Source organism: Aythya fuligula, chromosome 3 (assembly GCF_009819795.1).
Source record: "Aythya fuligula isolate bAytFul2 chromosome 3, bAytFul2.pri, whole genome shotgun sequence".
Taxonomy (NCBI): Eukaryota; Metazoa; Chordata; class Aves; order Anseriformes; family Anatidae; genus Aythya; species Aythya fuligula.
The window spans coordinates 99,189,297-99,214,871 of record NC_045561.1 but is presented as its reverse complement, the minus strand read 5'-3'; the positions used below and the strand labels follow the sequence as shown (position 1 = coordinate 99,214,871).

General features: G+C 35.6%; 1 protein-coding gene across 4 annotated transcripts in view; it reads right to left on the bottom strand.

The window, feature by feature from the left end:
- SNTG2 (syntrophin gamma 2) overlaps window positions 1-25,575 on the bottom strand; it is a 241,631-nt gene that overhangs the window by 134,265 nt on the left and 81,791 nt on the right. For 3 of the 4 annotated variants that reach the window (XM_032184891.1, XM_032184892.1, XM_032184893.1), the window contains exons 3-4: window positions 4,868-4,924; window positions 4,714-4,771 (exon numbers count right to left, since the gene is read on the bottom strand). In XM_032184891.1, coding sequence (XP_032040782.1) covers window positions 4,714-4,771; window positions 4,868-4,924 — 115 coding nt within the window. The remainder of the gene's footprint in view (window positions 1-4,713; window positions 4,772-4,867; window positions 4,925-25,575) is intronic. The other variant, XM_032184894.1, reaches the window with a different exon arrangement.

Sequence of the window (25,575 nt, the reverse complement as noted above, 5' to 3'; positions counted from 1 at the left end):
AAAGTTGAAAAAGACCTTTAAGATCAGTAGGTGAGCAGAAAAAAAGAAGTTGTACATTTAAAGGGCATCTTTGGGTCGCATTTTTTTCACCCAACTGCAACAGATAACTAATGCAATATTTTGTACCTTTTTCTATGAAATTTGGAGTACACACATGATAACCATAACATTAGAGGTCCACTGAAATTACAGATATCGTTTTTCAGATTTTATCAACCTTTTTGTTTCAGAAACTGGAAAATGCACCTTTCAAAGAGAATACTCACCATAAATATCTAAGGAACTGAAATAATACTCCCAGAAACATTTAACATTTTAACACAGCTGTCAAGCAAAAAATATTTTTTTTTAAAATCAAAAGTCAATCTTCACATCTGTTAAGAATAATTTTATTATTTACCCTATTATTTACCCTATGAATACAATTTCAAACAAAAACTTAAAAAAAAGCATTATTCTTTATCAGGAACTTAATGCACAAATTTTTATATACATCAACAGACGTGTATACATAAATATATCTAGAGAGAGAACCTCACATTGGGAAAGTATGTAAGTGACTGTTTAAATCTAGAGTTGGACACTAAATTCACTGTTTCTGATTTTTAGCCATGAATGGAATGAAAACAAATTCAAATTAACCCATGGCAATGCTTTAATTTTCTCCATAAAAATGTGGTTTAGATTTATCACAATCTTAATTGCTATAAAAAGAAAAATAAGTCAAATTCTATAACAAAACAAAAATACAAATATTTCATCCTGTTTTTTAGAAATAATTTAAATGCATAAAAATACATATTTCACTGTAATAATGAAGACATCATCATTGTAAACATATTCCACAGATTAGATTTAACCTATACACCTGCTCAGTTAAACACATAAATTTGACTATTTGCATCCTTCTAACCAAAGAATTCTTAAGGTTTAGGTCAATAACTTATGTCCCATGCTTCAGCATTTAAATCCTGATACAAACCTGAATAGTATGAAGTGTTCTGTTCACTAATTTACCTATCTATATGCATCTTGTTATATATTTGATGACTCCTGACTCCAATTAATATAATTGGACCTTAAGTATGCTTTTAACTATTCTATTGAACAAAAATACTTTTCTGAATCATGGACCAGAGTATCTGCACTTTGCTTGTTAACTGCTCTTTAACAGTTCATTAGGATATCCTTTCTACCGTATGCACTGCTGGTCTCAAGGATGCAATATAATAATAAATAAATAAATAAAAAATGCAAAGAATATTCTTCTCTGTCCTGTGAAACTACATTTAATGCTGCAGGCATGGATTCAATAGAGATAATGATGAGTCAATGTTACCTTTAAATATAATCAGCTACTCAGTAATAAAGAAAAATAACACTGACAAATATAATTTAGAATGACACATAGAAAATATGAATAAGCCATCAAAAGTGTATGTATATTTAATATGTAGCTGATACTAGGAAATAGTGTACATAGATAAAATACCATCTAACTTCAAAAAAAAAATCTTCAAATCAGGTCTTTCTTATGTTTAAAGATAGCCTTGTATTAGCCTTCACTTTCATAACATATAATGAAAGTTTTGGATTCATTTTGAACTCCTTATGAACATAAATATCTCCATCTTGGCTTAACTCTACCTTAATCTTGACCTTGCTGAAGTGAAGCTCTAAGGCTGATGAAGCCAAGGTGATGAAGAATATAAATTACAAATGCAAATGTGCTGTGCATCTTGCTTGTAATCTCACACTATGCCCAATGATTTATCCATACTAGGCTTGGTTACTCTAGTTGCACCACCTTCGTGGATGACTGGAGTCAGCATAGGAAAAAAGACTTCTGCGGGCATTATCACATATGCTTCCATATCAAACCAGCTTTGTCTGGCATATATGTGTAAGTGAAACTGCTGTAAGCCCTCATCAAACTGGCACTGTGTCCTCCAAACAGATGGTCCCAAATGGAGGCTGCCAGGATGTGGTACTTGGACACAGTCCGTGTTTGGAGAGCGCAGAGTTTCAAGCCAAAAATGTTTCAATGGCTGAATGTCCTGAGTTTGTTCCAATCCTGCCAGGTTATATGGCATCTCCCCTCAGAAATGGGCTAAACTCATAAAATAACAAGTCACCCTTTATCACAGGAGGTGGGAAAATGCTTTCAAATTAAAGTTTTAACCAGTTTTGGCTCTCCTTTGCAAAACTGGCAAAATGCAAACTATCCCTATTACACCAGCTTTTATTCAATTTTATTTAACTATTTTTGTCATGCCTCATTGATCTGAACCCACTGTTCTGTTTCATCACTGCTGCTTGTCTGACTCCACATGTTATGTGAGATATGAGCAGAGCTCACAGCAGTAGTCAGATTATTACAGCAATGCTCACAGAAATGGAAAGCTGCATCAAGGTAACCAAATGTGACTGCTAACTTCATAACCCTGCAACATGAAACAGAAATTCAGTTCCTTGACCAGAGGAACATAAAGTTTTTACAATTAACACATACAGCACTGTATGCAATAAAAGTCACTTGTACCTACAATCAAAGTTCATAAAAAATATTTTAGTAATTACAGATGGGAATAACAGACACTAGATGGAAAGATATAATCACAGAAAAGCTTGTATCATTTATCTCTATATTGTTTACGAGGATTCCTTTAAGTACATTTAATGGATCTGACATATTTTCTTACAGGTTCACTGTACATCAAGTAAGCCTGAATGAACTGATTCCTTTCAAAGTTCAGGATACTCAGCTACACACATCATAGGAATAGGAGTTGGCAGTGCTCAATGAATCATTGAATCACTTATGCTGAAGGACACCTCAGGAGCTGACCTACTCCAGACCCCCCACAGTGAAAGCAGGGCCAAGGTTCTCATCTTCATGACAGAGGTGCAACTGATGAAGTATCTATAGAGCTTTCTTCATACTTTGTCAGGTGTGCCAGTGTCTTTATACCATTCACTGATTCAGCCATGAACACTGTATAGGAACTTACTGTGATACAGCATTGTCTCTGGTTATAACTATTACTCACTTTAGAGCTTCCTTCGGCAAAAGGCTACAAGATGTTGCAAATATCTTTCGAGGACAGATTTTCAAATCTGTGGTATACCACTGACACCTTAAGTTGTTGTTGCATTCATTACTCTACAAATAAACACAGTTAGTTCATGAAAAACTGCCTAGATACAAAACTGTGCATACAAGTATTTGATTTATAAAACCACAGCTAACTTTGATTCAAAGCACTGTCCTAAAAAGGGCAGTAGATATCTTGTTGGTGATTAACTGCATAAACTACATTCCTTAGACCTCAGTGGTTATATTAGTATTTTTTTATTATTATTATTACGTATTTACTTTCTTCATATGGTTTATTATGCTGTGTATTCATGGAACCTATTAATGTTCCATCTACAATAACACAACTGGCATAAAAACATCTATTCACTTTCTTCTGCAGAAACAATATCATAAAAGAGAATCACCATGTTGAAATATATCTAAGTGCCGTAACATAGGAAACTTGAAGGAGTCTTTCTAATTGGATACCGGCATAGACAATCTATTCAGTGTTCACTAGATATCATCTGAAACTAGATTACCAACTTCAGGTATTATACTTCAAGCAAAACATGGGCCCACAGAAGAAAATGGAGAGAAGAAAAAGTACTGTCTGAGATCTACTAAAGCATGAGGCTGGACACATTGCCAAGTAAAAGCAAATATTCACAATTTACACTGAGGCACAGCAAGAAGAGGGGCTGATGAGTAAATAGATGGTGTCAGTGGTTCTGAGTCCTTTATGGAGCAGGGCATGCACCAAGTATCATAACATAGCACTCTGCCTTTTCTTGCATAAAAGGTTACATGAAACAGGTAGATTTATTCTAGGGAAGAGGAAATGCATAGAAGATTTATCATAGGAACACAATACTTCTACATCTATGTAAAGATTGCCTCAGCAAAGAACAAACTAGTCCCTGTGTCCATGTCCACCCGAAATGAAACTACTACTAAATGACCCTTAGGCCATCTTGCAAGGCACTGCCCACTCCCATGCAATGGTTCTACTTTACTGATTGTCCCCTTTATTTTCCAGAGCAGTTTTCCAAGATCAGTCTATCATTGTCCCCAAAAGGTTATTTTTGATAGATAAATGTCAATGTAATACTTAACTGTGTTGGGCTACACTGATTTAGATCTAATGTTATTGTAACAAACATTACGAATCACTCTCTGCAACTAGGCAAAGTCAGTCATGCTGTATGATGAATTACTGTGCAAGGAAAAGATATGTTTGGTTTATATATCTGTTTATATATTTTTTATCCTTTGCGTTATTGAACTTAGGTGCATCAATAGGTATCTTGTATCACAGTTTTGTTTTCACAAGTAATGTTCAGGGCTTTGTTTAAAACACAACTGTCTTACTGCAGTAAATTTTTTTTTTTGTGAAACTATTACTTAACAGTAAAACTTCAAGTGAAGGTCCTAAAGACTTTAAAAGATTATAGATTTTAAATTCAATACAAAGGCACGTGGATCACTTGGACATTTACAGAAAGGCTTAAAGACCGTGTGATACTGAAAGAATTAACTAGAATTAATTCTGAGTTTAAAGAACATTTAATTTTTTTTTTAAATCATGTACAATACAGTACTATATATTTAAATAACATAAATATATATTTTACCTGCTTGGTCTTTAAACATTTTTGATATGACGACAGGCACTTTGTGCTCAGCACCACCCTGTAAAAGATGCATAATAATCATGAGATCTCAATTAAGGCTGAAGTGAACCAGTCATACTGAAAATTAAAAGAAGAAATAAGAAGTTATTGATACCTTTATGCTTAAGCCCAAGCCACCAACTGGTTGTCTACGAAGTGTAACAGTTCTGTGCTTTAAAAAATTGTAGAAAAAATACATTTAGGTGAAAACACAATATCTGAATAAGTACAGAAGATGCTTTAGAGTTCATTCTACTCAAAAAAATTATGATTTTCAAAGGTACCCTGGAAACTAAACATTCAAGTTCTGTTTTGAAGTATCATTCAACACTGATTTATAGGCACTTATATATAGGCACTCTCCTTAACACAAAGAACAGAACTTTTGTATGAATTCTGCATGCAGACTTATTATTATTTATTACCACTGATGTGATACTCTTCCTAAAAACAAACTTTTACACGCTTTTTCTTTGTTTTGACAAATGTTTTCACAAGAAAACTATATGAACAGCTTTGGGTTGCACATTTTCATAGCTGATTTATCTTCTTTAGTTGCTACCGGGTATACACATTATATTTATTTTCATATTTCAATCGCAAATACCAATGTCTTCTAATCCATATCTTCAGCCATATGCCATTTTTTTTGCAGCATATGCTAAAAGGCTTTTTATGATTGTCCACTTCAAATGGTTATTTTCTTGCGTTTCATGTTTAACTGCATAAAGAAGATAAACATTTATCAATACTTTTCCGTATCAACCTATCATATGTTTAATAGTACACTGAATTTGGCATTGCTTTAATGTGCAAATCTTGGTGCCTGACAACACAATGATATCAATTCATTCATTGACACTAATCACAGAGTTGGTGAGAACTGTTTTGCAACATGCTGAACAATAGTGTATATAATGCCACTGTTCAAGAACTGGAACTGTAATTCGTGAACATGTAAGATTAAATGTTTTTTTTTTTTTTTTTTTTTTTTTTTGTATATGATTTCTTATGTACAGAATGACAAGATTACATTATATGGATACCTACTGATCAGATATTTTATGATTTCTCTAATTCTGATAAACGGATTTTTTGATTTTAATACTGAAGCCGATAAACACATATTAACAAGGTATTCTTAGCTTTTTCTTTTTTCTAAAACCCACCTTGCCATACTTAGATTTATGCTAACTCAGGGAAAGAGGGAATACAATGCATCATTGATTTCAGTCTCATTTTAGGAAGGTAAAACAAAAGCATATGGGAAGGGAAAAAAAAAAAAAAAAAAAAAAAAAAGATAACTTTCACACATTTCCAAAATTTTTTTCTTCTGTTACCATGAACATTATACCACAGCAGTCTGTGCTAAAAATGGACACTAATTTAAGTGTTGACATATAGTATCTGATTTAAATCAAAAGTTGTGTATGTTTCAATCTCAGACCAGATAATACAGCTTTATTGAAATCTGCACTACTTTAAATTGCTTTATTGGTACACTTCTTCATTTTGAACTGACTCAAAACTTTCAATCAAAATATTCAAATGCACTAAGAAAGTTCAGATCCAATCTGAATTAGAATACATGTTTCTGCCTTCATGGTCAGAACAGTCATTTTCTATGACATAAATCCTGTTTAATTACTGTGTTTCTTTCCACTTATACTCACAACCTGTAAACTAATTATCACAATCTATCCCATCACATAAGAATGATGGAATAAGTGCTTTAATGGCTTGATTGCTTGAGCATTATTGGGCTTGAAATACACGTACACTACATAGATAGCCTTGGCCTTTTTATAAAAGACGAACAAGGTACTACGTAATGCTATTGCGTCCACTCAACTATAACTAACATTCCTATTTTTATACAGTAGATACATTTCACATGATAATACTGATTCTATAAATTAGTTTATAGCTCTACAAAGCACTCTATTTGCATAATATATTTTTATAAGTTTGGCATTTGTGTTTTCATAGATCATAGCATAGCTCATTACAGAGCTTCAAATATTCCTGTTGAAGAACGCTTTCAGAGAAATTATTAAGTATGTACCTAAAAGTTTCTTACAAAACAGCTTTTAAAATTAGAGCTACTTGCAAAAACACAAAAATCTCCTACATTTGAAGATGTTCATATTGCAAATTAAAATGTCGTAAGCTGAGCAGTATCATAACCAAGACCATTTACACAAATTTATTCAATTCTATGATCACATATAGTTCACTATGATTGCAACCAATAGTTATATAAGACCAAACACCACATTCCGTTTTCTGTATATAGATTTTTGTTACCGATTTTGAATTTTTTAAAATGTAATAGTGTCCAATTCCAGAAAATTAGAAGAAATATAATATTGGACCAATACTGAAAAATTATAAATACAGCTGTGGATCTTCACTATATCCCAATGCTTAAAGGTCAGATAATACTAGATCTGACAATAAATAACCCATTCCATTATGGAATAAATGTAACCTACTTCATAAAAAATTAAAGGTAAGTAATTTTAAGGGGGAATAATGTGGAAAATATATTTTCAAATGAAACTGATGACAGAGTACCAGTGTTGTAACAACCCTTAAAATGAAGGAATCTGATAACACATAAAAACTTGATTAAAAACATAAAATATATGAAATAGTATGCTATATTTTTACTCTATTATTATATTTTTATTATTTTTATTTACATATTTAAGTTGACAAAAATATTTCAAATCAAAATGTAATTAAGATAAAGTTACTTTTTATTGACATCTGGTGAAGTAATGACAGTACTTGTTTTAAATATATATATATATAAAAAATCAATGATCTGAAGAAAACCTCAATTAATTACAATGATGCTTGTAAGTGACACAACAGTTGTGAGAAAGTAATTATGAACAGAACAGAGCCTGAGTATACAGCAATTCAAGGTCATTCTGGTAAGCTGGAAAACAGTTCAAACAAATAGGGAAAAGCATTCAACTGTCATGCTCAGTACACAAAAAAACAACTTCCCTGCATAAAGCTATGGCCAAAAGCACTAGCATAATTTTATATCATCAAAAGACTATTAAGTAGGAGTAGAGAGACTATAAATTATTTCTCTGTAAAGATATCCACACAGTTGAAATAATACAGCCAGTGCTGATACGTTCATTTTCAAAATAATCCAAATAAATTGCAGTGGTAGCAGGCAAGAGCCACCAGTACTTTGAGACATTCATCTAGAAATGCAACAAATACCAGGAGTGAAATATATTTAGCTTTTCAAAGCACTTTTCAGGGATGATCAAGCACAGGCTTAAAGCATCTTCCTTGGCAGAAGATGACCAAATCACACAGACTGACACAATAAAAATTTAAATGACTTAAAGTTCAAAACAGACACATTCAGGCTACAGACACAAGACATGATTTTAAACTTTTGTGGCATGATGCATCTTAACTGGATTTAAAAAACAACCAACCAAACAAACAAAAACAACAATGAAAACACTTTAAAATAGTAGTATGATCTTGAGACTTTCCAATGCACAGATATTTCTTCTTTTATCTCTATTTAAAGCATAATTTGTCACATTATTTCACGAACAAAGATTTAAATTAGCTCTAACTGTAGGATTACTAAAATACCCGATGGGATTTTTTATGGCAGTAACCAGAACAGTGTTTAGTTTTTTCCACATCAGTGAAATTAGTTTCACAGCCTGCCACAAGTATGCTCTTTCTACAGAGAAGTAATGCAGACACACAAAGATTTAGGGTCAATGAATTGTTTTACTGATTTGAAATGCCTGAATCCTTTTTTAAGTATTTAATTTTCGTATGAACTTTATCTGTTTGAAATGTCTTGTGGATAAACTGCAATCTCAGCTTTGAATGTTCAGCACTTGAGCACATTTTAGTTTTATATCAGATGAGAAGCACCTAATTCCTGATCAGCAGTGTGAAGTATGATGTATATGACACAGCTAGGACCACACGGCACCTTTATTTCCAGAGAAGAATCATTCATGAGGTGTTGGGACTACTCTTCACTGCATGTCTTCCAATATTAAAAAACCAACACAGGGCCAAGGCTCAAAAGACAGCAGCTTATATAATTGTAATTTTCTAATACTTGACTTTGCAACTTTGTTTTAAAGGCAGAAATTAAAATAAAAAAAAAAAAGGGGGTGGGGGTGGGGGGGAAAGCCCACAAATTCACATGGTTCACTACAGGTTGGTTTCCATTCAGTCAGTTGTTTGGACCCTTAAATTCATAGTGTAGATGCCCACTGCTTAAGAAAAAAAATCTGTAAGTAAATTAGGAGGGATTCACCTTTAGATACCTGCAGAAAGCAAGACACTATCAAATTAATTATCAGGTTTTGTAGGCAAACATGTTAGAGTAATTATTATTTTCCATTTGACCACTTCTCCCTGCCCCCTCTCACTTCTGTTGTGGTTCTGTTCCCTTCTCAGGACCCTTCTTTGCTTTTGTTCTTCCCCACCTTGTAACTCAAAATTCTGGAAGCTTTTTTTCCACTTTTAATTCAAACCAAACAGCACCCCTCTCTATTATGAAACTCATTTACAGTAAATAAACAGGGAGGAAAAAAAAAAAAGTTATCAATGTACATGAACTACATGCACAGATTTAAATTAAAGTATTTCTAACATACCCCTACAAAATTGGTAGTCATGTACAGCAAAAAACATACATGTAAGATAAAATTCATATTAGTGAGTATTATATGTTATTTAAATTCTGATAGAAAAGTATATGAAATTCTGGCAGCTGTTACAGAATGAGCAAAGTCCTTGGTCCAAATAACATGAAAGATTTTTCTCTTAATATGTTCTAAATGATGATGCATCTCTACTGCCAGCTAACAACACTATCTGCCAAAGCAGATTGTGCTGGCTGTGCTCTTGATTGACTACTGGTAGCAGAACTCCTGAATATGGATTACCATACAGGTAATTCTACCTGTTTACCTCTGCTTTTCCCCTCAAGCTGTCAGCTGTGCAGAACTGGGAAGGACAAGACTAACTGATGACATTATCAATACTCGTTTGTATTACACCCTAATCTGTTACACAAATGTGGATTACATATCCAACTGACATGTTTCAGTATGGTTAAGAAGATCTGTATGAAAACAGAACTGTCTGCACACATATTGTATAACAAATGTAATCTAAACAAAATAATTGACGTTCACGTATAGAGGTGGTAGAATAATGTTTCCATCAGATCTTTGATTCCAGGGACATGCAATGAAACTAACCTGAAATTTTCACAAACGAACAGAAATCAGTGAGAATGTCAATGTCCACCAGCTGCTGGAAAGCAAGAAGGCAAAGGAAATTACATGCAGATGTTTGGCTGCCTTGAGAATGCATTAGCTGGGAATTAGTTAAAACCTTTACATATGAAAAGGTACTCTGTAATGGTAACCGCTATGCACTTTTTATTCAACATTTATACCACTGTGATCCCCAAAAATGAACTATTCAAAAGTCAGGAAGGTTGTTGAAAGGAAGAATAAAGGGGAGCCAGCTAAGAAAATTAAAACTCCATAGGCAGCGTGAGGAGTTTTTAAGGCTACCACACTGAAAGCACAGATCCACTGAATGCCACTTATTAGAAAGGCTTAGCTAAGAAAAAAAGGAAAACAACTTGGCTAAACAGGAGGTCATTAGATGTAAAGAGTGGCGGACATCATGTTTAAAAAGAAAATGAGAAAAAGGAACTTAAGCAAATAAATTTAAAAACTGAATTGGGCAGCAACAGTAAAGAGAGTTTCAACAACTGCCGAAAAGAACCACAATTACTAATAAATCTTCAAATCTATCAGGAGCAGGAGGTCTGCCAAAGAAACCACAGGAACAATTTATGATCAAGGCATACTCAGAGGAAAGAAGGGTATTGAAGGGAAGATAAATAAACACTTTTCATTAGGTTTCACTGTGAAAGAAACTAGAAATGTTCCTCCAACATTTTTTGTAGCACAAAGGATGTATGGATCTGTCTTAATTTGAAATCACTTTAGAAGCAAATTGACTAAATAACAGTAGCAAATCACCAGGGTCAGATAGCATTCACCCTGATCTTAAAGGAACTCAAGGATGAAACGAAGTAATAGCACTGGAGTGCTAACTTGAGTTACTTCTCAAGAAAGCCTTGATATTCAAAGACTACAACACTACAAGTAAAATTCCTTTATTTTTTTTTTCATAATATGTTTCAATTAAGGTTTAAACTTAAGGCCTGCACTATACAAATTAGAACTGTAGGAAAAGAAGTGTATGTATCTACAGACAGTAAGAGGAAAATGTAACAAAGAACAGAATTGCTAGACACTTGAATCTACCTTGAAAAAGAGAAAGCACTTTTTTTAAAGAACAATGCCTTCCGAATCTACCAGGAATCTCTGACGTGGTCAACAAGCATGAAAGATTTTTTATTGAAAATATAAAATAAGCTTAAATTATTCAAAGACTTTTGACAAAGACTACTTTTAAGGAAACAAAGGAACCATAGTGAAAAGCCTTGCAAAGATATACTGCTAACTAAAATTAGTTAAAAAGTAGATAGAAAACAAATAGATGGATTAAATGAGTAATTCTCACAATGGAGGAAGGTCACCGGTGAAGTTCCACTGCAGTCTATATTGTAACCTGTAGTATTTAAATTACTCACAAAGATATATACATATATACATATATAATTAATTAAAGGTATGAGCAATGAGATTATCTTCACTGCTTACTGAGGTAGGAAGGATGAGTGAACTGAAAATATTTGCAGATCTTATTAAACAGTCATCAGGCAACAAGACAGCAGTACAATACTATAGTAGATAAATGCTAGAGAGAAATTAATTTTCCCATATACATTATTAAGTACATTTCCCATGTACATTATTACATAATGTAATGCAAATTACAATTGATTCTGAATGAGCTGTTTCTAATACAGAGACCACTAAGGTCTAACAAGACCTTAGCGTTAAAGTGCAAGGGAGAGACTCTTTATCAGGGAGTGTAGCAACAGGACAAGGGTGAGTGGTTTTACACTAAAAGAGGGTAGACTTAGATCAGATATAAGGAAGAAATCCTTTACTGTAAGTGTGGTGAGGCACTGGAATGGGTTGCCCAGAGAAGCTGTGGATGCCCCATCCCTAGAAGTGTTCAAGGCCAGGCTGGATGGGGCTTTGGGCAACCTGGTCTGGTGGGAGGTGTCCCTGCCCATGGCAGAGGGGTTGCAATTAGATGATCCTTAAGGTCCCTTCCAACCCAAACCATTCCATGACTGTAAGACATCATCAGTTTATTGTTCAGTAGTGGTCAAAAGCACAAATTATTTTTTTTTTTTATTTTTTTGGAAGTCTTAGCAAAAGAACACAGACCAAGCAAAGAACATTATTACAGCAATGTAAAAATCTAAAGTTCACCCCACATTGAACTATTGGACTAGTCCACATATAGTCCATATCTACGTGGATTTAGTCCACATTGGACTATTCTGGTCCCCTCATACCTAAAACTGCTCAAAAAGGTTCAGAGAAGGCCAGTAAGGTTGATGGAACACCAGCTGTGACCAGCCACCAACAGGATTTAACACCATTCACGATGACCCTTTTGGACTGGCCACCCAGACAAAATTTACCCAGTGAACAGTGTATCTGTACTGAGAATGCTGTGGGAAATGGTATCAAATAGTTTGCTAAAACATCATCAAATGATATTAAGAGGAACAAGGTTTAAAACAAAACAAACAAAAGTGATTCTTTGTGCAATGTTTGGTGGGAAAAAAGAAATCTGGATGTTCAAAGTCTACACATATTCATGGGGAAATCAGACAAATATGCAAAACCATATTCTGCACAGGAATAACTTGAGGCAGGAAAACTTCTAAAAGAAGTACCACATATTCTTGCCTTATCAGCTTTCCAAGCTATCACCAACAGCTACTGTTGGAGAAAAGATACTGTACTCAGTAGATGTTAGGTCTGACTCAGTTCTGAACTCAGAACTCATTTTTTATAAATTAAAAATTTCATGACAGCAAAATTTGGACAGAAACCCATACTAGCTTTGCAAGCAATTATGAAAGAAAATTCTACCCTGGAACTTCATGCCAAAACTGAATTGCAGTATTTGTCAGGAAAATAAAGTTTTATTTGTGATATTACTGATAATTTCATGAACATAAGCAGATTAAAACACAGTGTTTGTGCCTCAAACAGACAAACATTTTTTTTTTTCATTTTTTAGTTGTCTGCAGATGTTATGCATCTTTTTTATTTTCAGACATTTATTTGTAACTTGGGGCTAAAGTAAGGCAACCATCATTATCAGTTAAAAGAAAAAAAGAAAAAAGCTACACTTGACTGTACAATAGCTGTGTCATTTTATTTCATTATAGGCAAGAAAAAAATCATTAGAAAGCGTTAATAATCATCAGTCTGATGATTATTTTGATGAAAAGCTGAAAATTAATACTTCTATGCTTCTTAACTAGCATTTTGTTTTGCTAATTATACACTTTAATACAATCTAGAATTTATTTAATCCTTCATTTTAAAGGTTTCCAAAGTACTAAGTGTGTACACTGTAATGATCAACTCCTTCAACAATTATGTACCTCCTATAGCACAGTGCATAGTAGGGATTTTTGTTTCATTTTGCTTCTAGGCAACAAGAGAAAGCGTTAAGTGCCCTACATGGAACTTCAGGATGCACTTGAACAGACAACGTAATTACTAAAACCGATCAGGATACCAACATGAACTATTACTGTTTTTCTGGGACCTTTTATTGTTGCAAGTTGTTGAGGATTCTATTATATGTTCCTCAAAGTGATACTGGCTCTGTTATACCTATATTAAGTTCAAGAATTGGATGAACAACTTGGGTATGACAGCTCTAGCATCAGGCTTTTGTAAAGTACCAGCGACAGGAAGAGAAGGCAGATTTACCCACTAAGTGTTCGACAGGAGGTTTTACCTGCTTGCATGGCCAGCAGATCTTTGATTGGGTAAGCTGGCTGTTTCATTTTGACTTAATTTACTGTGGAAGAATATGAAGTTTAGAAAATTATTTTCTCTTTGAATGACAAATTGCAAAACTGAAAAGGCTACTACCATTTTCATTTTTGTAATGCTTAAATGTTCTACTGTCAATGTGTAGTCCAAATTTTATAACACATACATTTTCTAATAAAACTTGCAATAAAGGAATCTTTTAGAAGGAAACACAGAAATACTCACTGCCGAAGTCCAACTAGGACTACAATTTTTCTAAATATAGGAGTAATAGGATTTGTATTTTAAACAATTAATATAGCACTACAATAATACGTGTTTCAAGGACATGGATTGATAACCAATCTATTTCATAAAAATGTTGCATTATACGGTGCTTGAAATTTAAGCAAACAGGTAAAAATATCTTTAAAAAACAAAAAGCTTGTTCTATGTTCATGCTATTTTGGTTATTTCCATTTTTAAATGAAAATGTTCCTTACGAAAAAACAACAACAACAAAAATATAAAAAAAAATAAAATGAAACTAGTGAGGCTTTTTTGTTGATGCTCTGGAGCTAACAACAGTTCCCATATAGAAGATTATTTCCTTGCTTCCAAGGTAGAAGATTCTTCTTTTAATTTTTCACAAATTTGTTCCTGTTGTTCAAGTATTATTTTTATTATAAAAAATGATTTGTTTAAATAGTTCCCTTTCATTTATCCCTAAGCGATGTTATCCAGTCATAGCTTCAGCTGTGTTATCTTCAGATCTATGAAAACAACTTCCAAATTAGTCAGCATTCCTTTTACCACAGAAAACTTATCTCATTGTCCTTAATGGCATACCTGCATGGGTGTCATGGTTCAGACTGAATTACTTCAATCAACTGTTCTAACTCTTACCTTGTCAAAGGTCTCAACTCTTCTCCATTATACAGAATTTAAAAAACAGTAATAAAGGCAATCCATAATGCCTAATCACACATGCCCAAGTAGAAGTTTTGTCTTGTTCCAATGAACAAAAACGTAGAAGAATACAGGTGCTGACTGGTTTACGTACATTCAAAGACAACTGAACTGCATTTAAAAAAGCAGCCTACTTTCCTTCTGTGAAAGACTAATATTTACAACCACCAAGACTGCTAGCTAGCTACAAAAGGAGATTTCTACGGATTAAACTCCAATAGCTGCAACAGCTGAAGGACAGAATTTAAATTTTTGGTTAGAAGCAATATTTAGGTGCTTGATTCGACTGTCTCAGTCACCACCCCTCTCATGGAGTAGCATTTACTCTGCAGGAGAGCCAGACCGTGACCACCAACTTCATACCTCATCAGCATGTGCAGCTTGGGGACAGGGGCTTTATGTCTTTATTTTGGAACAGTATCCTTTTCTGTGCACTGAGGCAAACAACTGCACTGCAGAAGAAGTTGTTAACGATACAAAGAAGCAGAAATACTTTTGCTCCAGCCTAAGATGCAGATGCATCTGTGCAGAACAAGAACATGTAGCTAGCTATACATGGGGGGAGGAGGGTCTTAAAAGGTCTCAGTAATCACTACTGAAATAAAGACCAGTGAGGCAGAAGCTTTCAAGAACTCCAAGAACGATTCTAGACAATAATAGGTTGAAAAACAGATCTGGTATAAACTTTCAAACATAACAAATGCAGGCACCATATAAAAGAACAACATGTCAATACTTGTATAGATTATAGTATATAAACTATATAGATTAGCTAGTGTCCAGAGATGTAATGCTGCTTTTAACAGCTACTGAAATTCAAAACTTTTAATAAGAGATTTATTTCCAACAGGTTTAAAATTATTTTTTTGAAATCTTTTGCCCTTGGGAAAAAAGATGAATGGCCACCCTCATTTTAAGCATATTGCCCTAAAACAAACAAAAACATCTTATTATATATGCCTATCTACTGAAAGGTAGCTGAAAACAATCCTATAGTTTTAATAAAGTTTCAAAAATAATAGATACTTTTAAATGCACTTTGGAAAATTATATGATCAAGTACTTGTCTTTTAGGTATGAAATAGCTCCTGACATTTAAAAAAAAAAAAAAGCTTTCTAGACTCTTACAGAGCACAATGACTTGACAGAAAAGTTTCTCTTCAGAAAGGTCTTTTATGTCTCCATTCATTCATATGATGTGGCATGACTGGAGCTTAATGGGCAGTGTGAGAATTCAATTACAGCCCTTATTTTTGTTAGTTAGGTTTTTAGCAAGCTTTTATATCCCCTGTAATGCCTGCCCATTTTGTCATTATTACCAAGTTGTTAACGTACAAGACCAGCACTTGCAGAAAAAGATCTTTCATTAGGAAAAATATTATTACCCCAATGAACAATGTACTAAAGGGATTTAAGAAGGAGAATGTGCTTGAAGCATGCCACATGCATTGACATAAATGGATATATTTGGAAGATGTTCCATCCATAGATGGATCCACAATATTTTCTATCCACAATAGAAAATAAAAGCCAGTCTTGGTCAACAGTGGCAGTAACAGCAGTTTGCCATCCAAGCCCTTGGGAAACATAGGGAAAAGGAAGAACAGAACAATTCAATATTAAGAGTTAAAAGAGAAGTCTGCAAACATGGATGCAAGGGAAGAAAAAGCCTGATACAAGAAGGAAAAAGAAGATAAGTACTTAAAATAACAGCCATATCTTATCTTTTTTCAGCAACTCTTCAAGCTACCACAAGGAAGTTAGGAGATAAGAAATGATCGAAGAAACAGATCCTGCGAGAACGTGAGACCCAGTGAAATGTACAATAAAATGCAGACATCCTGCCAGTTGCTGTATATTCGAAAGGAATGAAAGATGGTGCATGGAGAGGGATATTTGAAATCCCCCAGGAAGTTGTCTCCTCAACAAAGATGAGGATAGAGCATGGATATGGATTTTCTCAGCTCGCACTCTCTGCCTCTCCATTCCCAGAGCTTCAACAACTTCAGGTACATGCATTTGGCGTTCTGCCACGTGCTGAGATTGACACTTCTGCTCACACAACCCCCACTTCACACTGATTGGCAGAGCATTTCCACCTTCCCAGTGGTTGCAAGCTGCAGGCAACCTTTTGTCTGTCTCTCTTCCTAGAAATGTGGATTTTAGACTACAGCAGGGGCTGCTCTTGGCGAGATTCTTTCCACGCACAATTCAGAAGAAACACCATGCCTAGGAGAGCGCACTCAGCAGCCCTTACAAGAGAAGGTTACGGGTTATGGTTAATCACCTTGTCCAACAGTTTAGGCATCTATCTACATGATACAGCTAGAACCATGCAGCTTTATACTGGCACGTAAAGGTATCTTACAGCATATCATGCAGCATGTCAGAAGAATTACAGTGCCATCATCTAGGACTGGCATACAGAGATTTTTGCACTACACTTTGAAACCAACTGTCGAACGAACACAACTTATCCAGAAAGTACTGATTTTTAATTGCTTCGTTAGCCACCGCTGTTACTATTTGTGTTACCATATGGTCCATAGTCTTTATTAAAGACCACAAGAACAACAAAATCTGATGGAATCAGTGGAGCATGAGGAAAATGTAAATTTAGGTTAGCCACTTTGGCCAGACATCTGTGCATTTTCACAAGTTGTCAATACTGCCCTCTTAGGAAGTATAAACACCAGCATCTTATAATTGATCAGATGAACAATCAAATGATGCATTGAAAACTAATGTAACAGCTTTTTCATAAAACAATATTTAGGGTGGGATGTCAATCGAAGAACTTTGCTACAAAGAGTATTTTCTATACTGTTGGTTATAACATGCCTAGCCTGTAGGAAAAGCTTTTTGCTAATAAATAAAAAAATGATAAAATTCAAAAACAGTGTTTGTATAAACTTTATTCCCAAGTCTGTGTCATTTCAAGTGTCTTTATAGTCTTAGAAAAAATTATACTAGTATTAAAATGAAAGTCTAATGTCTTGGACAGTGGAATTATGATGACAGTGGAAATACAAGTAAAAAAATCTCAAAAAAGACATGAATTAATCCTCCATGGCATCATGTAATGCCTCACTCCACAATTCCATGAAGAGGAGGCAGGCTATACTAGGGAACAAGTAGACAGAAAGCAAAAGATTACTATGAATGGAAAAGAGAGTTTAAACTTTCAACATTTTGCAGTGCACAGGATGCAATCTTTTCCCCAAAGGAACATGAAGATCGAGTGCATCTATAACAACTGACTGAGGCATGCCAGTAGCTGTCAAGTTTTGTAGTATAGAGACAAAGCAGATCTTTCCACATGCTAGCTGAGATCTGGGACAGCTGCAGAGAATCCTTAATAAGTATGGTATAGTAAGATATTTTATTGGTTTATCTTATTATAACTGTTTCTATTACTGTATATCAAAGTCTCTCTGCTTTTTTTTTTTTTTTTTTTTTTAAGAGAGTAAAACGAAGTCACTCATTTTATTTTAGCCTGCCAACCTATAGGAGGATTATTCAGAAAAAAAGAATCAGATTGTTCTCAGAGTTGCCTAGCAAAAAGATGAGAGACAAGTTTCTACTTGCAGTTAAGAAAATTCCAATTGAACATAATTGTAAAGAATTTCACAGTAAAAATGATTACGCATGAGAAGAGGCTGCCTAGGGAAGTGATGAAATCTCCATCTTCAGAAATATTCTGAACTTGACTGGACAAAACCCTCAGCAACTTGCCTGGGCAGTTGTCCTGCTCTGAGCAGTGGGTTGAATTAAGTGGCTCTGAGAGGTGCCCTTCAATCCAAATTATTCTGGGATCTATTATAGTAAAGATGACTGTGACAAACCCCACCACAGTTTATTCTGAACAGTGTAGTGATCATATTAAACGTGTCTGAATGAAACAGTCAATGTCAGTATGAGTTCACAAGAATCCTCAGGTACATCTCCACTGAGTTGTAAAATTCTTTATTTGGGAGAAGAATTTCCTTCGGTAAGCAGTATGAAGGACCTAGACTGCAACTGACAATACAGAGGACCATTGCCTATGGATCTGGATTTCCAGATTTACTAGTAACATACACAGAAACCTGTGGCAAGATATGATTATGACTCTTTTTCCCACCAAAAAAATAAAAAAATAAAAAAAAAAATGCTGATTTCCTTCAAATCAAAAGGCATTCTGTAACATGAATTATAGCTGACTCCTGCCAGAACACCTGTTCTTTATTTGAATAATGTCATCTGCATTCACTTTGTGCAACATTTCATATGATGACTGCTGTTTTGACGAAGATGAACAGCAGAGCTTGCATCCATCATTATCCAACATACCATCACTGGAAATGCTCATTTCCACTGCAGGTATTCTGCTTCTAGCTTTTAAAGACTTTAAACTGCCATACAACCTCTCACAATATATACGGTTGTAATTTACTGATCTTGACAACCTGCCTGTCTCCATGTACAACACTGTCTCCTCCACGGGCTGCAGCGTGGAGCACCTGCTCCACCGTGGTACTCCATGGGCTGCAGGGGGACATCCTGCTTCACCATGGTCCTCACCACAGGCCGCAGGGGACTTCTGCTCCGGCGCCTGGAGCACCTCTCCCCCTCCTTCTACACTGACCTTGGTGCAAGGCTGTTCTCCCACTCCCTTGACTCTCCCGGCTGCTGTGTGGCGCAGCGTTTTTTCCCTGTCTTAAATATGCTCTCACAGAGGCGCAAAACAACATCGCTTATTGGCTCGGATCTGGAAAACAATGGGGCCCTTCCCAAACATGGGGCAGCTTCTAGATCTTTCTCACAGAAACCACCCCTATGGCTCCCTGCTACCAAAACCTTGCCACGTAAACCCACTACATTCCACCCCTCGCCTCTGTTAAAAGCATATTTAAGACTACTCACAACATACTCTTACTTTACAATTATCACAACAACCTTCACAAAATTCACTTAAATCAAAACGAAAAAGAATTCACCACACCAAAGTAAACATAACATCATCACAGCACCGACAAGGTGGACATTTTACACACACACCACCCCTCGTCCCTTCACCACACTAACATATCACAGTTACTGCTTTCTTAATTCTTCACAACTTGTACATTCCTAACAATCATCCTGCACATATTTTTGCCCGTTACTTCTACTAACTATCATCTTATCTCAAATTCCTTGAGCCCCACGTTGGGCGCCAAAAAAGACTGTCGTGGTTCTGCTCGAGTGGGCAGCCGAGCTCCACCACAGCCGCTCTCTCACTCCCCCTCCTCAAAGAGGAATGGGGAGAAAATATGTGAAAAGGGCTCAAGGATTGAGATAAGGACGAGAAAATCACGCAATAATTATTGTAACGGGCAAAACAGACTCGGCATAAGGAGATAGTAAGATTTATTGCCTACAACTAACAAGCGAGAGAAGTGAGAAAACAAAGGGAAAAAAAAAACAAAAGCACCTTCCCCCCCCATCCACCCTCTTCCACCTCCTCCCCCCGAGCGGCGCAGGGGAACGGGGAATGGGGGTTATGGTCAGTCTACAGCACTTCTTCTCTGCCGCTCCTTCTCGGTCACTCTCGTCCCCTGTGCTGTGGGGTCCCACCCACGGGATGCAGTCCTTGATGAACTGATCCGGCGTGGGCTTCCCACAGGCAGCAGCTCTTCCAGAACTGCTCCAGATATGGGTCCGTACCACGGGGTCCATCCCTCAGGAGAAAACTGCTCCAACCTGGCTCCCCTACGGGCAGCAGCTCCTGCCAGATCACCTGCTCCTGCGTGGGCTCCTCTCCACGGGCTACAGGTCCGGCCCGGAATCTGCTCCGGCAGGGGTCTTCCACAGGCGGCAGCCTCCGTCGGTGCAGGGCCACCTGCTCCACCGTGGTCTCCTCCACGGGCTGCAGCGTGGAACCCTGCTCCACCGTGGTACTCCATGGGCTGCAGGGGGACATCCTGCTTCACCATGGTCCTCACCACAGGCCGCAGGGGACTTCTGCTCCGGCGCCTGGAGCACCTCTCCCCCTCCTTCTACACTGACCTTGGTGCAAGGCTGTTCTCCCACTCCCTTGACTCTCCCGGCTGCTGTGTGGCGCAGCGTTTTTTCCCTGTCTTAAATATGCTCTCACAGAGGCGCAAAACAACATCGCTTATTGGCTCGGATCTGGAAAACAATGGGGCCCTTCCCAAACATGGGGCAGCTTCTAGATCTTTCTCACAGAAACCACCCCTATGGCTCCCTGCTACCAAAACCTTGCCACGTAAACCCACTACAAACACATGAACTGAAACTTTAATAAAGGATACATACTTGTATGTATGCCTAGTTTACCACGTAGTAACATCAGTGTGCTGACATTCCTCTCTATCTTGCTGGTATGAATGCTCATCCTCAGCTGGACTCTCCTTCGAAAGATGATTTTTCAGGGATATCCATAGCCTACTTTGCATTCCTCTGTTTTGTTACAGTTATTTTTCTTTTTATTTAAGCTACTTACTCTTTTTATCTTTATTATTAAAGTTTGTTTTTTTTCATCATGCTGATGAATACTCATATTTATTATTTATTTTGTTATCCAAAGTCTTAACTGTTCTCAAAACGACAGAAGTTTGTGAGCTTTCATAATAAAGATCCTAATCAACTATTTAGGTATCTAGGTCAGTTTTCCAACTTACTAAAACAAATAACAAATGGTTAAATAATACAATTTCTCCGTACAAATAATTTTAGTTTCAAAAGGAAGAGTCTTCCTTTAATCGCCCATTTGACGTTTCAAAATATAGAGAAGTTTTTATTTTATAGCTGTTTTTAAAAGCTCTTTTAAAAATTATTTCAGACTAAAATACCATATCAGTGATGGCAGAACAGACTCTGGGAAAATACAGTAATAACAATAGTTATCTAGAAAGGAGCAAAATTTACATGGGTTAAAAAATAAACTTTAGCCCTGTTCTCTAGAGGTATGCTAAAATAACATTCTTCTGTGTCCTTATTAGCATCTAAGTTATAAAGAAAATAAGACAGCCATCTCATCAGGGATTGAAATAGTACTTTATGGCACTGTTTCTATTTTTTGAATTAAAAAAACTCCCAGTCCTTCTTTTTTTCCCTCTCCATTTAGAATCAAATCAAATCGAATAGTTCAGTTGAAAGGTACCTTATTCACCTACCTCACTTTATTCTGTCAAACTAAGACAGGACTTGTGAAGCTGGACAATTGGGTACCCAGGATGCAAAGGTTTTTGTCATTCTAATTCTATTAGTCTCACACAAGCCTCTGAAGACTCCTCTTCCCATCAAGAAACCAGGAGCCTGCCTCAGAAACCTGCAGGTCCACTGACCAAGTCTGAAGCGTTTCAGCTCTGTGAGAGGGAATCATGGTAAAAAGCCAGATATATTTCTTTTATTTTTCTTACATTGCAAGTAGAATTGTCAGGGAAAAAAAGGGATGCAGAAATAGAATACAAATTAAAAGAAAAAAATGTTTATGAAAAGAAGAAAGGCTTAAAACTGTGGGCTGATAAGATGAAAAGGATGGTAGCAATACACATGGAAGAAAAACAGAGTACTAAGGAAGGGAGTGAGGCATTGTGAATATGTAAGAAATTAGTTTTAACATGGTAAATGACAAAAAGTTATAGAAAGATCACACTATACAGAAAAAGGATATTATGAAAAGTAAAAAAAAAAAAAAAAAAGGAATTCTGTTTCTTCTTTAACTTACAATGGATCTTTCCCTGGATTTCATATAATTGATTCCTTTCTGTGAGTATTATTGAACTACATGTCAGGGAAAAAAAATCTTCTGTCAAAAAATACTTAGAAGTTAATTAAAATTTCTATTTTTTTCTATATACCAGTTCCATCAGTATCTCCATGCTTTGTTTGCACACCGATGCTGATGCACCCTTACACACTTCTATCTCCTCCTAAAAGTCTGAACACCCCCAAACACAATAGTCACGAAGATTTGCTTCAAATGTTTGGATTTTCCAAACTTGAATTCCTGAAATACATTTTGGTGGAACGATCAGATGTTTAATAATAAAGATATAAATCATTTAAATATTACATACAATCTGTTTTATGATTCATAAATGTAATAATACATAATCAAACACTGAAAAATACTATTTCCCACAATTGTTCCACTCCCAGAAGGATTTTTACAGACATTTAAATGCCATCTTGTCTACTTTGGAAAAACTTGAAAACTAAGGAAAATAAACAGTTATTTTTACACCATTTGCTTCTACAAACATCTTGAATTCCAGAAACCATGTTCTTCTTTCTCATTACTGTACATCCAAGTCAAATGATAGAAAGACAGCTCTACAATTTCTCATCACAGGTGAAGCTTTCTCTGTGCATAAAAATAGCACCTGAATGAATGCAGGGTGGCATAGTCTGAAATAAGTTAAGATCAAGATGATGCTAGTAAAAGACAGGTATTTTACAGTGACAGCCTTTTATCTGTACAATCAATATGAGATTGTTGGGAATAATCTGTACTGCTGAAAGCCCAAACCACTGCAGTACCTGTGATTGCTGGTGTCTGCCACTCCTCAGCATTCATTGCTGCGTGGGACCAGCTGAGATCTGAGTTAAGCATCTGCAAATCCTGTCCTCAGGCTCACTGAACCTGTAAGCTAAACTGGGGCTGGAAGCAAACGTATCGTATGAATGCTGTCCTACAGAACTGGCTGCAGACCAAAGTAGTATCACAAGTAGACACAGAGGTCTATTTTTCAATTTCTCTATTCACATATATCCCGCCTAAGAAGAAAAGTTACTCTAAAAGGAAAATCTTCCTAAATTCCTTCTATGAGTTTGAGAAGACTACAGAGAGAAAACAAACGTGTTATTTCTATTTTTGTTGCAAAGGAACTAGTTTGATGAATGGCCATGTGCAAATACAGATTAACTATGAGTAACTAAGAAAGAAAAGCATAGAAAGGAGAATAAATCAGTCAGACAAAGTGATTGTTCATGACTACCACAGAACTGACTTTCAAGTTACAGTTTTCTATTAATATTTTGAATCATACAGACGAGGGATGAAAATTATTTTCTTGAACCACTTGAAAAGTAAAGCATTTATCTCTTCTGAATTTAGCTTGTGTAGCTATAAATTTAAGACTTCAGAATTACCAAAAATAGCCCTAGAGAACAACCAGCTATTTCAGCCTGATTTCAAATTCTTCTTTTGAGCTCCTATATACTAGTAATTCATACCCTGTTAAAATACACAGGGTTCATATTAAATGGCCTTTATTTTATATACTAATTCTCCGAAAGTTTTTATTTTGTTAAAGTATAATATAGAAAAAGCAAATATTGCCTTGAAGCCATGACTTAATCCATTTTTTCTCACTAAACTTTGACAAAGGAATCCCACATGGATTTAATATAACACTTCCAGAGCCTGTCCTTCTATTCTGTCTTCCTTCAGGAAATACTATTTAGGGTATCCATAAAATGTAGAGGTAAAGAGTATCAGAATCATAATCAACACAGATTTTGACACTTTTATGTCAGTATCTGGGTTAACCATTCCTTCTTTATTTTTTATGAGAGATCAATGAGTGCTGCTTAATAGAAATATAGTTTGGATACGACTTTTCCTCAGATCCAGTCAGCCTGTGCTGATTCATTCACGAATCAGCATAAGACTAGGTAGGACAGAATTTCAAATCTTTTCCTATGAAAGGAAGTTTATACACAAGGCATTTAAATACCACCAAGTCTGGTGCAATCATATACCCTTATATGCACAGATACAATATATTGCACAAAATACAACATATTGCAGCCATTCACATATTACTATAATTATTGTAACCACAATTAGTATAAAATTTATCAACATTATCAACAATGTCTGCAGTTAAAAGCTGCAGTATTTCACATTTCCCATTGAAGCACAAAGTATATGCATGCTGATTATTTTTGGCTTAGGTTTATATTTATTTCAGCAAACCAACCAGCATGTGACATGTCTCTCACTTCACTGAGTGGTCTCCCACTAGCTGCCAACTGATGCAACCTTTTTTTTTTATTATTATTTTTTTTTAAGAGCATGTCATGTTCCATTGAGTTCCACAGGCAAGTTTTGAAATCAGCACAAAATGCTTCCAACCACTAAAAGCTGTTTGTTTCAAATTAATTTTTGGTGTGACATTAAACTATATATACATATTTACTTTGACAGAAATGAAATGTGTTTTTGTGGTATATAAGCAGACTCTCTCACATAATAATACACACACATGTCTATATACTTATACTCCCTATCTACTTTTTGGCTCCTAATTTTCAGCAGGGTATCGCAAACTCACTTCCTGTCTCCCGGTGCCAGATTTTTTGCTTATTTGAAATGTGCAATACAGCAAGCAGACAGAAGATTCCCTCTTGGCCCTCTCCAAGGAGGTGCATTGCCATTCGTTGTTCATCCTAGCAAATACCATTACAGTTCATGAAATTTATTTGACTCAATAACATTTGGGATACCTATACTTAGTTTTAAGAGGAACACTATTTATATGAGGAAATAAAATGCAGTGTTTGGGAATGCCCATAATCTAGAGAGCATTGCTGTATGTCTTATGCAAACTGCTACTAGTTTTTCTAGTGACATTATTAAATGGTGATACAGAAGACTCCTCTGTAGGTTAGGAGTGCAAAATGTTTTTGAAAAATCACCTGACTGAGTTTGAATAATTGAATTTGGAAGTAAAAACAGAAAGACATACATATATAAATGCTGACACCAATTAAGCCCAATCTCTGCTTAAAAAATTGAACTAAGTGTCTGTCAAGTATTTTCTAAGCCACCTCTGTGCCCTTA